The sequence below is a fragment of the Brassica oleracea genome, unplaced genomic scaffold (assembly GCF_000695525.1).
Source record: "Brassica oleracea var. oleracea cultivar TO1000 unplaced genomic scaffold, BOL UnpScaffold00851, whole genome shotgun sequence".
NCBI classification, from domain to species: domain Eukaryota; kingdom Viridiplantae; phylum Streptophyta; class Magnoliopsida; order Brassicales; family Brassicaceae; genus Brassica; species Brassica oleracea.
In genome coordinates, this window is record NW_013617479.1 from 9,797 (window position 1) to 22,133 (window position 12,337).

Genomic DNA, 12,337 nt, shown 5'->3' on the forward strand with positions numbered 1-12,337 from the left:
AATCTCATTTCATTACAGTTTTGGTTCATCATTCTTCTTTTTTCACAAGAGTTTATTTGGAGATTAATAGGCTGTGATCAATTAAATTATCATCAAAGTACAGAAGACACACTCTTTCCGTTAAGCTCACCAAACTTCATTTTTTCTTTCTGAAGGCTTTTTCTTCTTTTTGAAAATCAATATTAGAAAACGTAAATATCACTTTTGAATAAGTAGTCCCTTACAAATCTAACAGGTTAGTTAAATAAGTTGTATTAAATAGGGAAAATGAACTGTTTGGCTTCTCTCTGACCAGGAATAAATTGCAGTTAACCAAAGCCAAAACTGAATCAAAAAGCAACACACACCATTTGTTTTTGACATTTAAAAAGCTAAACGTAGCATACCATATCTAAACAACAAATTCTGAGTATCAAATCTGCGGAAGTCGGATCATAACACATAAGGAAATACAATAGAAAACAAACAATTCTAGTTTTACATGTCTTTTGTTTTCAACGTAACGCTCTTCATCGGCCAAAAATAATGTCATATGATGTAAGAAATATTCTCCCAATAACACCTTCACGTGTTTGCTCATTTATCTGTGCTTCAACATGGCCTCGTGGAAGCTGCGAGGAGGAGATCCATTGGAAGACGGTGGTGGAACTCTGTTGAATCGCTCCGGGCTACGACTCCTTTCGCGCTCTCTTCCCCATCCATTACTGCTTCTGCTTCCCATTCCACTAAATTATTATACAAATCTCAAAGTCAGAATCGTTTACTTTCTTCTGTAACCGACAAAATCAAAAGTTATATCTTGTTTTTATCATTTACCTGTCACGTGAACCGAAGCTGCTACCTCTGCCACCATAACCAGAGTCTCTGCCACGACCTCCAGAAGGAGGACCCCAACGGCTGAATTTGTTCATTCCACCACCACCACAACGGGCAGCCATTTCGCGGATCTGAGGAGGAACTTTCTGGTCTGCTCCTTCCAGGATCTTGATCAGATCCGAAGCATGCTTCGAGTCTTGATCGCCAAAGAATGTGAATGCCTGACCAGTCGCTCCAGCTCTTCCTGTTCTTCCGATTCTGTGAACATAGTCTTCCACTCCAATGGGGAAATCATAGTTTATGACCGCCCTGTCATTCCAACAATGTTGTGTTATCATGTTGTCTAATAAGAGGATTCGAATTCTGTTAAATAAATATTACACGAGATATATATATATATATATATACATGATGTCCTTGACGTCCAGTCCACGAGCAGCAACATCAGTTGCAACAAGAACCGGAGTCCTGCCACTGCGGAATTGATTCAGAACACTGTCTCTCTCAGGCTGCGACTTGTCTCCATGTATAGCAGCAGCTCCAAATTGGCGGGTTATATTGCGAGTTAGTTGGTCACACATCCTTTTGGTTGAGCAGAATATTATCACCTTTGATCCTGGTTCCTGAGACCTCAATATCTGCTCTAACCTCCTCTGTTTCTCCATCGGTGCTACCACTTCAATGTGCTGTGTCCAGAAAAAGCAGATTCATTTTTTTTTTGCTTAAATGGTCAGCTGAATCAATAGCAATGGTATCGAGGCAAAACCATACCTGCGTGATCGACTTGTTAGCCACAAGCTCGTCAACATTGCCAATGTTGACCTGAGCAGGGTTAACAAGCAAGTCAGCTGCAATTTTCCTGACTCCCTTTGGCCATGTAGCTGTGTACATAAGTGTTTGACGCTTAGTGGGAATCTCTTTCACAATCTTCCTTATCTGCGGTTCGAAACCCATGTCCAACATTCTATCAGCCTCATCTAGCACAAGATAAGATACTTGGCGCAGACTTATTCTCCTCATCTCAAGGATATCGTTCAATCGTCCAGGAGTCGCAACCACGATATCTGCTCCTCTTTCTAAATCCCTCAGCTGAGGACCTTTTGGTGCACCACCATACAAGCACTGAAACAAAATAGATAACAAGAGCATTACGTTAGAGGAGTACTAAACTAGTACGTTGGCAAGTTCCAAAAATCAGTAACGTTTACTTACCGTACAGGAAATTCTTGACGACCTCCCAAATTTAACAGCTTCGTCTTGGATTTGTGTGGCCAGCTCCCTCGTTGGAGACAATACCAAGATTGTTGGGCCCATTCTCGAATCATTCCGGATGTGTTGAAGATGCATGAAGCCAGGAATCAAGTAACCCAAAGTTTTTCCCGAGCCGGTTTTAGCAATGGCTACTATGTCCCTACCTTGCATCGCAATTGGCCACGACTGAGCTTGAATCGGAGTTGGAGCAGAGAAACCTGCAGTGAGTACCTAAGAAAGCAGAGAACCAGGAGGTCCTATGAGAAGAGGAGCACCAAGGTTCTATTTGGCTTATGGAATGGTGGCTCATGTCAGAAGAAGCACCATCCCCCATTTGCAGGCGGCAAAAGATGATTACTGATGAAACCTGCAGCAGGAGGACGCCTTTTCTTCTGCCTGGACCCGGTGGTGAAATGAAACATCACACCGTTAACAGGCCCGGTCACAAGCTTGCGTGCTTTTGGAAGCCCTTCTCAAAAAATTTGGTCCACCATAAAGGCCACTCCAAATATTTTGCAAGGACCTCAAAGAAGTAAGTACAGTGTACGACATAAGCTCCTCCTCAGGAGAAAACATCGCACCTGGGGAAAACAAAACAAAAACGAGAAAAAGAGTGCATACGGCATAAACTTTGACTCTAAATGTTAAACCTAAGGTGATAATAATATGGTGGCAAAATAAGTCTGCTATTAAGTCACCCTAGCTAGCTCCATATATTAATAAGATCACAAGTATAAAACTCTACATAGAACCAACAGGTAAATTGGTAGACAAAGACAACTAAGAAAATAAATAAGAGGATTCATTAGCCATATTCAATGTACTACTAAAATAATAAATTCTTACCTCACGCAGAAGCTCAGGAGGAAAACCAGTAGTTTCAAAGGACATTAGAGGTGGTGGAACTTGGCCCCCCTGAAGAAAGGAGAGAAAAATATCAGTTACAGTTTTGGCAATCAATATATATACAATGTAAAGTAAGCTGCTTGAGATGAAGACAGCGAAATATATGTTTTTACAAAAGGAAATAAAAGGTTGTGCAATGCGGTAAGCAGCAGCAGTTAAGAGAGGAACAAAAGAGGAGGGTAATATAAGATGTGTGTTTTTTTTAAAAGAAAGTGGCTCCAGAGATACTTACACTGACAGTAATTTCATGACGGCGGGAATAGGCCTCGGAGGAAACATCATCATCATTTGCTGGAGCTGATGAAGGAGGAGGAGGACCTCTTGCAGAGGAATTCCCAAGTCCATTAGCAGCACCATTCGCTCCACTCCTGGCAACCTATATAACATGTTGAGAAATATTCAAATGAATGCTAAAGAAAGAGGATAATTATTTGAACAAAAAACAAACAAGTAAAAAAAAATGGAAAGTACCTCAGTAAACCTGGAGCCAGAATCAACAACCTTAGGTCCACCGTTACGGTACTGAACATCATCATCATCATCCTTGGCAGGGACATAGCTACTACCATTTGGTATGGAACAAGTGTGAACGGAAGAGCTAACAGAGAGCAGCTTGGGAGGTCTCTCATACTGAGTAACGTTGGTCTCAGGATTCCAAAAGTACAAGTATCCAGTTCGATCATCGACAAGGCCTTTCCAAGGCTTGGGAAGAGAATGATCCTCAGGTGCGTAACGGACTGCAGCAGCCATAGCAACCAATCACTGCAAATGAAAAGAGAGATAAGAGATTCGCCAACTGGCCAAATCAACAACGAGAGAGCATGTGTGAAAGACAATCTCACGTTCCAATAATTTGGGAATATTAAAATTCAAGATTCTATCACAATCTCACAGATCTTGGATACAGATAAAGAAGCACAAAAGGACCCCCGAGAAACTAAAAGGGAGGACGGCGAACAAGTTACCTGGATTCGATAGATAAAAAGGAATTGGTCAAATAGATCCAAATCGGAGAATTTTTTTTTTTTCTTCTTCTCTTTCTCTCTAAAAATCTACTACGCCCACAAAAACAATGAAGACGCGTAGAGAAGAGAGAGAGAGAGAGAGAGTGTGTGAGGATGCGAAAGCGTAACGCGTTCAGCTAGGTTTTTTATAAACCAAAGCATTCATCACAAACCAGAAATATCTATTTGTCAAAGTCAATAAACGAGCCCCCCCCTTCCTTCTTCTATTTTGGGCCTACCCAAAGCCCGTTGTCTATATGTATATTTCTCCATTAATAATCTTCTTCACTTTGTACAAGGGATCATTGATCTTTGGATGCTGATTTGGATTTCATTAGTTTTTCAGTTAGCTTCTCAGCAGAGCTTGCTTATTGAATTGGATGGGATGGCATATGGGGAGTCTTTCTGCTAAACGCATTAACCTCTGGAGGAGGAGGAGGCAAAAAACAAGACTTGTGTATAAATTTGAAAGAGTGTCTGCCAAGACTTCGACCTTCGGAGGTCAAAACCTGATTTTACAGAATTATTGGAAAACATGTACACAACAACTCCATGTGTGCTCACAAATTTATTATTGTTATTCTGTACGTAGGAGGATGTTTGGGGACGAATGCCAAGGAGCCATGAACATATATAGAGATGGTGGAAGTTGCAAGGAGGATTGATGCAGCTTCCAACTTCACTGGAAGTGGAGGAGCAGTGATGGTTTTCTGTCCTGAGGGTCCATCTCAGGTGAAGCTTCTGGAACAAGAATGCTGAAAATGTTGGAATTCATATTACTTTATAACAATTTATATATCAAACTATGAATTTAGTTTGCCTAGATCTCATGCAAATACTGAAATAAAACTAGATCTTAAGGTTCTGAATATACCTGGTTATTCGCAGCGGAAGGATGAATAAACCAAGTCGAGATTTCTAGCACTCCAAACGTCGTGCCTCAACCGGTATCCACACGCACACAAACTGGATCGATACGGGATGCTAGTGCCATCGAGATCAAATCTCTACAAAGCTTGACGAACAATTCGTCATTTTGTGTTTTAGGGTTTACGTGAGATTAGCGGCCAAAAGTCCATTATTACTTCATCTCCCAATGTATTTATATATGCATATGTCATTGACCTAAAGTCACGACATCATGGGCTGGGCTAATTATTCAAATAATAATTACCTTTACCCATCTTTATACTATAAAGAAGATTTTCACTCTCTTCTCACGAGGACACGTCATCAAATAAGAAAAGGAGAAAGTGATACGTGTCCATCTCTTTTTTAAAGTTCTGGTGGATTTTCTTTCGTATTCATTGTGGGTATTCTTAACGGGCTTAGTATTTAACTACGTGATTTGTTTGCGTGGACCTGAGATGAATTTTTTGGTCACGTGATATTTTGTTCGTCTTGGAGTCTCCGGCTTCAATGGTTGTGGTCGTCGAAGAGTTCTTCAACCTGTTATTCTCACCGTCATAGAAGCCGTTACAGAAGTTGGATGAATTTAGTCGTCGGCTTTAATGTCCTCATAAACAACATCTGCTCACTCCTCACACAATTTGTCACTGAATCGTCCTCAGTTAATTCAATTGTGTTGATCTTCGACTATAAATAGGTAAGCCCCATGCAATGAAATCCATCAGTTCACCCTGTCAATCGTTAGATTTCTAAACTTTCAGAGGTAAGAATGGGTTCTACTCCATCGGAGCTGCGTAACACTTGCCATGCCGCTTTCCATTCACCTTCAGGCGAAGCTTAAGGCAAATCTTATCCGGGACACCAATTACAGAATTTGACAGAGTATGTTTCGCATTAATGTTTTTTTTTTGGTTCACTGCTATCAGATCGATTATGATTTGTTTGATTTATGTCACAGAGAAGGATCAGTTGAAGAAGAAATTGATCGCGTACGATGACTTCCCACGAAAGTTCCCTTCATCACTTGAACTATCTCAGCGATCAGAGATGATTAAATACATTAGAGGTGTGGACATGAGCTTTTACAAGGAAGACTCTTCTGTTGCATATATTTGTCTCTTCGTTCTCGAGCTACTTCTCTACGTGTAGTTCACCATGACTACTCTCCCCTCTACTGCCATGTTCCATATGTTCATGGGCTTCTTTCTTTTCGTGACTCCCTCTTCTCCTTTTTCGTGTCTGATCGAATGCTCTGCTGTTTTCCATTTGCTTAATCAAGTATCTCAGAATCTATAAATTGAACTTTTCGTGTCACATGCTCATGTAATCTTAGCAGATTCCGCAAAAGAGGAGGATGATAAGCATTCTTTCTATTCTCAGGTTTCGTCTTACCGTTAGCTAATCTTAAATCATGCTTTTGTTTCTTTTCTTCTAAAAGTCTCTACGTTTCCTATCCTTAAGTACAGAGGTATTGACGGTGAGTGGTATGAAAGGCAAAATTTCTTTCATTACCTTTGTTTATTATGACTGCCAGATATCAAGCTTTGTAATATTGGACGTATGATCTTCTCAAAATCTCTTTTCCAACCATTTCATATTGTGCCTATATTTTCATTTGATCATTAATGTCGAATGTATGGTTTGTTAAATCTCAACTGCATCACGTGGATGGTCTGAAAACAGTGCGAGGTTAGATGGTCGTTTCAGATGAAAGAAAACCAGTAGCAAGTTATTACTTTGGTAAGGAACTCTAGATTTACGGGGGAGCAGTAGTAAGTGACGTTGCTTGAACATGTGAGAAAGTGAACTCATGGTCAGGTTTCAACAGGGATTTAGGCCAATTATGGGTTTTCTTAAGCTCCTATACGTTTCAGTAGGTCCCCGCATAGGTCTAAGAGTGATGGAAAATTGGTAACTAAAACGTGATAGTTCTTGATGAGGCATGCAATGGCACCCTGATATTGGATAGTCTGGAGGAATCAAAGGTGTGGTTTGATGTTAAAATGTTTGATGGTAATGAGCTTCAAGATTCTAACAAACACGTGTATGTAGAAATAGTAACGATAATTTCATATTATTTATTTATCTGTCTTAAAATATTTTGACTATATAATGAAAAAAATATTTCTTTTCCATCATGTAAATCATTAGTTTTCAAAAATGGTATAAAAATAAAAATTCAATTCAAGAAACAAAAATATATCTAAGAGAGAAAATAAGTTCACTCTACTTACTCCAATCGACGGTAATATTTTTATAAAATTGTTAGTTATTGTGTTTTTACGACAATAACATAGAAATAAAAAAGAGAGTTGACATGCCGATTCAAATAACCGAATGGGAAGTACATAATCGACATAGAATTTAGCTAAAGGAGAATTTATAGCACTGCGTGCAAGTAAGTTATTGGTATAGTTATTAGTATAGCTAAACTAAAATAAACATTGAGAGAAGTAAATAATTATATTTTAAAAAACATTATTATAGTTAGAAAAATATATAATTTTAAAAATGAATGATAAGATAAATAGTTAAGATTACTTTAAAGATTATGAAAGTTAATACTACTTTTAGTGCTGACAAAAAAAGTTAATATTACTTTTAATTTAAAGTAAATTTAAAATTTAAAATAAATTAATATTATTAGTTTATTTATTCGGCCGCCCGTAGAGCGGATTTATCCTAGTTAATTATATAAAAACTTGGCCCCCCTGAAGAAAGGAGAGAAAAATATCAGTTACAGTTTTGGCAATCAATATATATACAATGTAAAGTAAGCTGCTTGAGATGAAGACAGCGAAATATATGTTTTTACAAAAGGAAATAAAAGGTTGTGCAATGCGGTAAGCAGCAGCAGTTAAGAGAGGAACAAAAGAGGAGGGTAATATAAGATGTGTGTTTTTTTTAAAAGAAAGTGGCTCCAGAGATACTTACACTGACAGTAATTTCATGACGGCGGGAATAGGCCTCGGAGGAAACATCATCATCATTTGCTGGAGCTGATGAAGGAGGAGGAGGACCTCTTGCAGAGGAATTCCCAAGTCCATTAGCAGCACCATTCGCTCCACTCCTGGCAACCTATATAACATGTTGAGAAATATTCAAATGAATGCTAAAGAAAGAGGATAATTATTTGAACAAAAAACAAACAAGTAAAAAAAAATGGAAAGTACCTCAGTAAACCTGGAGCCAGAATCAACAACCTTAGGTCCACCGTTACGGTACTGAACATCATCATCATCATCCTTGGCAGGGACATAGCTACTACCATTTGGTATGGAACAAGTGTGAACGGAAGAGCTAACAGAGAGCAGCTTGGGAGGTCTCTCATACTGAGTAACGTTGGTCTCAGGATTCCAAAAGTACAAGTATCCAGTTCGATCATCGACAAGGCCTTTCCAAGGCTTGGGAAGAGAATGATCCTCAGGTGCGTAACGGACTGCAGCAGCCATAGCAACCAATCACTGCAAATGAAAAGAGAGATAAGAGATTCGCCAACTGGCCAAATCAACAACGAGAGAGCATGTGTGAAAGACAATCTCACGTTCCAATAATTTGGGAATATTAAAATTCAAGATTCTATCACAATCTCACAGATCTTGGATACAGATAAAGAAGCACAAAAGGACCCCCGAGAAACTAAAAGGGAGGACGGCGAACAAGTTACCTGGATTCGATAGATAAAAAGGAATTGGTCAAATAGATCCAAATCGGAGAATTTTTTTTTTTTCTTCTTCTCTTTCTCTCTAAAAATCTACTACGCCCACAAAAACAATGAAGACGCGTAGAGAAGAGAGAGTGTGTGAGGATGCGAAAGCGTAACGCGTTCAGCTAGGTTTTTTATAAACCAAAGCATTCATCACAAACCAGAAATATCTATTTGTCAAAGTCAATAAACGAGCCCCCCCCTTCCTTCTTCTATTTTGGGCCTACCCAAAGCCCGTTGTCTATATGTATATTTCTCCATTAATAATCTTCTTCACTTTGTACAAGGGATCATTGATCTTTGGATGCTGATTTGGATTTCATTAGTTTTTCAGTTAGCTTCTCAGCAGAGCTTGCTTATTGAATTGGATGGGATGGCATATGGGGAGTCTTTCTGCTAAACGCATTAACCTCTGGAGGAGGAGGAGGCAAAAAACAAGACTTGTGTATAAATTTGAAAGAGTGTCTGCCAAGACTTCGACCTTCGGAGGTCAAAACCTGATTTTACAGAATTATTGGAAAACATGTACACAACAACTCCATGTGTGCTCACAAATTTATTATTGTTATTCTGTACGTAGGAGGATGTTTGGGGACGAATGCCAAGGAGCCATGAACATATATAGAGATGGTGGAAGTTGCAAGGAGGATTGATGCAGCTTCCAACTTCACTGGAAGTGGAGGAGCAGTGATGGTTTTCTGTCCTGAGGGTCCATCTCAGGTGAAGCTTCTGGAACAAGAATGCTGAAAATGTTGGAATTCATATTACTTTATAACAATTTATATATCAAACTATGAATTTAGTTTGCCTAGATCTCATGCAAATACTGAAATAAAACTAGATCTTAAGGTTCTGAATATACCTGGTTATTCGCAGCGGAAGGATGAATAAACCAAGTCGAGATTTCTAGCACTCCAAACGTCGTGCCTCAACCGGTATCCACACGCACACAAACTGGATCGATACGGGATGCTAGTGCCATCGAGATCAAATCTCTACAAAGCTTGACGAACAATTCGTCATTTTGTGTTTTAGGGTTTACGTGAGATTAGCGGCCAAAAGTCCATTATTACTTCATCTCCCAATGTATTTATATATGCATATGTCATTGACCTAAAGTCACGACATCATGGGCTGGGCTAATTATTCAAATAATAATTACCTTTACCCATCTTTATACTATAAAGAAGATTTTCACTCTCTTCTCACGAGGACACGTCATCAAATAAGAAAAGGAGAAAGTGATACGTGTCCATCTCTTTTTTAAAGTTCTGGTGGATTTTCTTTCGTATTCATTGTGGGTATTCTTAACGGGCTTAGTATTTAACTACGTGATTTGTTTGCGTGGACCTGAGATGAATTTTTTGGTCACGTGATATTTTGTTCGTCTTGGAGTCTCCGGCTTCAATGGTTGTGGTCGTCGAAGAGTTCTTCAACCTGTTATTCTCACCGTCATAGAAGCCGTTACAGAAGTTGGATGAATTTAGTCGTCGGCTTTAATGTCCTCATAAACAACATCTGCTCACTCCTCACACAATTTGTCACTGAATCGTCCTCAGTTAATTCAATTGTGTTGATCTTCGACTATAAATAGGTAAGCCCCATGCAATGAAATCCATCAGTTCACCCTGTCAATCGTTAGATTTCTAAACTTTCAGAGGTAAGAATGGGTTCTACTCCATCGGAGCTGCGTAACACTTGCCATGCCGCTTTCCATTCACCTTCAGGCGAAGCTTAAGGCAAATCTTATCCGGGACACCAATTACAGAATTTGACAGAGTATGTTTCGCATTAATGTTTTTTTTTTGGTTCACTGCTATCAGATCGATTATGATTTGTTTGATTTATGTCACAGAGAAGGATCAGTTGAAGAAGAAATTGATCGCGTACGATGACTTCCCACGAAAGTTCCCTTCATCACTTGAACTATCTCAGCGATCAGAGATGATTAAATACATTAGAGGTGTGGACATGAGCTTTTACAAGGAAGACTCTTCTGTTGCATATATTTGTCTCTTCGTTCTCGAGCTACTTCTCTACGTGTAGTTCACCATGACTACTCTCCCCTCTACTGCCATGTTCCATATGTTCATGGGCTTCTTTCTTTTCGTGACTCCCTCTTCTCCTTTTTCGTGTCTGATCGAATGCTCTGCTGTTTTCCATTTGCTTAATCAAGTATCTCAGAATCTATAAATTGAACTTTTCGTGTCACATGCTCATGTAATCTTAGCAGATTCCGCAAAAGAGGAGGATGATAAGCATTCTTTCTATTCTCAGGTTTCGTCTTACCGTTAGCTAATCTTAAATCATGCTTTTGTTTCTTTTCTTCTAAAAGTCTCTACGTTTCCTATCCTTAAGTACAGAGGTATTGACGGTGAGTGGTATGAAAGGCAAAATTTCTTTCATTACCTTTGTTTATTATGACTGCCAGATATCAAGCTTTGTAATATTGGACGTATGATCTTCTCAAAATCTCTTTTCCAACCATTTCATATTGTGCCTATATTTTCATTTGATCATTAATGTCGAATGTATGGTTTGTTAAATCTCAACTGCATCACGTGGATGGTCTGAAAACAGTGCGAGGTTAGATGGTCGTTTCAGATGAAAGAAAACCAGTAGCAAGTTATTACTTTGGTAAGGAACTCTAGATTTACGGGGGAGCAGTAGTAAGTGACGTTGCTTGAACATGTGAGAAAGTGAACTCATGGTCAGGTTTCAACAGGGATTTAGGCCAATTATGGGTTTTCTTAAGCTCCTATACGTTTCAGTAGGTCCCCGCATATGTCTAAGAGTGATGGAAAATTGGTAACTAAAACGTGATAGTTCTTGATGAGGCATGCAATGGCACCCTGATATTGGATAGTCTGGAGGAATCAAAGGTGTGGTTTGATGTTAAAATGTTTGATGGTAATGAGCTTCAAGATTCTAACAAACACGTGTATGTAGAAATAGTAACGATAATTTCATATTATTTATTTATCTGTCTTAAAATATTTTGACTATATAATGAAAAAAATATTTCTTTTCCATCATGTAAATCATTAGTTTTCAAAAATGGTATAAAAATAAAAATTCAATTCAAGAAACAAAAATATATCTAAGAGAGAAAATAAGTTCACTCTACTTACTCCAATCGACGGTAATATTTTTATAAAATTGTTAGTTATTGTGTTTTTACGACAATAACATAGAAATAAAAAAGAGAGTTGACATGCCGATTCAAATAACCGAATGGGAAGTACATAATCGACATAGAATTTAGCTAAAGGAGAATTTATAGCACTGCGTGCAAGTAAGTTATTGGTATAGTTATTAGTATAGCTAAACTAAAATAAACATTGAGAGAAGTAAATAATTATATTTTAAAAAACATTATTATAGTTAGAAAAATATATAATTTTAAAAATGAATGATAAGATAAATAGTTAAGATTACTTTAAAGATTATGAAAGTTAATACTACTTTTAGTGCTGACAAAAAAAGTTAATATTACTTTTAATTTAAAGTAAATTTAAAATTTAAAATAAATTAATATTATTAGTTTATTTATTCGGCCGCCCGTAGAGCGGATTTATCCTAGTTAATTATATAAACATGTATAGAAGCATATATCACATATATATGTCTCATAATTCATTAACCCGGTATTGGTTTAATCTAATTAAACTCAATTATTATTTGATCCAATTCGTTTAGGTGTGTGATCCTGTAGGATCATATAAAATTAGTAATAGATTCTTAA

The 12,337-nt window shown here is 38.0% G+C and overlaps 2 protein-coding genes across 3 annotated transcripts; both read right to left on the minus strand.

The window, feature by feature from the left end:
* Positions 1–329: 329 nt before the first annotated feature.
* Positions 330–4,095, minus strand: LOC106320211 (DEAD-box ATP-dependent RNA helicase 14-like). 2 transcript variants are annotated; one of them, XM_013758577.1, is made up of 9 exons: positions 3,939–4,095; positions 3,445–3,735; positions 3,206–3,349; positions 2,914–2,982; positions 2,029–2,298; positions 1,588–1,938; positions 1,225–1,502; positions 817–1,125; positions 330–725 (listed from the first exon to the last, which is right to left on the minus strand). In XM_013758577.1, the coding sequence occupies exons 2-9, from the start codon at positions 3,721–3,723 to the stop codon at positions 581–583; spliced, it is 1,845 nt and encodes a 614-aa protein (XP_013614031.1). In that variant the 5' UTR covers positions 3,724–3,735; positions 3,939–4,095; the 3' UTR covers positions 330–580. The 2 variants fall into 2 exon arrangements, with proteins under 2 accessions (XP_013614031.1, XP_013614032.1); XM_013758578.1 differs by lacking the exon at positions 3,939–4,095 and adding an exon at positions 3,816–3,834.
* A 3,481-nt stretch (positions 4,096–7,576) lies between these two features.
* On the minus strand, positions 7,577–8,705 carry LOC106320203 (DEAD-box ATP-dependent RNA helicase 14-like). Its single transcript, XM_013758569.1, has 4 exons — positions 8,554–8,705; positions 8,060–8,350; positions 7,821–7,964; positions 7,577–7,597 (listed from the first exon to the last, which is right to left on the minus strand). Exons 2-4 carry the CDS (start codon positions 8,336–8,338, stop codon positions 7,577–7,579), a joined length of 444 nt encoding a protein of 147 aa, XP_013614023.1. The 5' UTR covers positions 8,339–8,350; positions 8,554–8,705.
* Between the last annotated feature and the right edge of the window lie 3,632 nt (positions 8,706–12,337).

Coding starts and splice junctions, on each gene's coding strand:
- LOC106320211 (XM_013758577.1), bottom strand. CDS start 3,723: ATGGCTGCTGCAGTCCGTTACGCACCTGAGGATCATTCTCTTCCCAAG. Junction 2,983..3,205: donor GTCATGAAATTACTGTCAGT/GTAAGTATCTCT, acceptor TCCTTTCTTCAG/GGGGGCCAAGTTCCACCACC. Junction 1,126..1,224: donor CTGGACGTCAAGGACATCAT/GTATATATATAT, acceptor TTGGAATGACAG/GGCGGTCATAAACTATGATT.
- LOC106320203 (XM_013758569.1), bottom strand. CDS start 8,338: ATGGCTGCTGCAGTCCGTTACGCACCTGAGGATCATTCTCTTCCCAAG. Junction 7,965..8,059: donor CTGGCTCCAGGTTTACTGAG/GTACTTTCCATT, acceptor CATGTTATATAG/GTTGCCAGGAGTGGAGCGAA. Junction 7,598..7,820: donor GTCATGAAATTACTGTCAGT/GTAAGTATCTCT, acceptor TCCTTTCTTCAG/GGGGGCCAAGTTTTTATATA.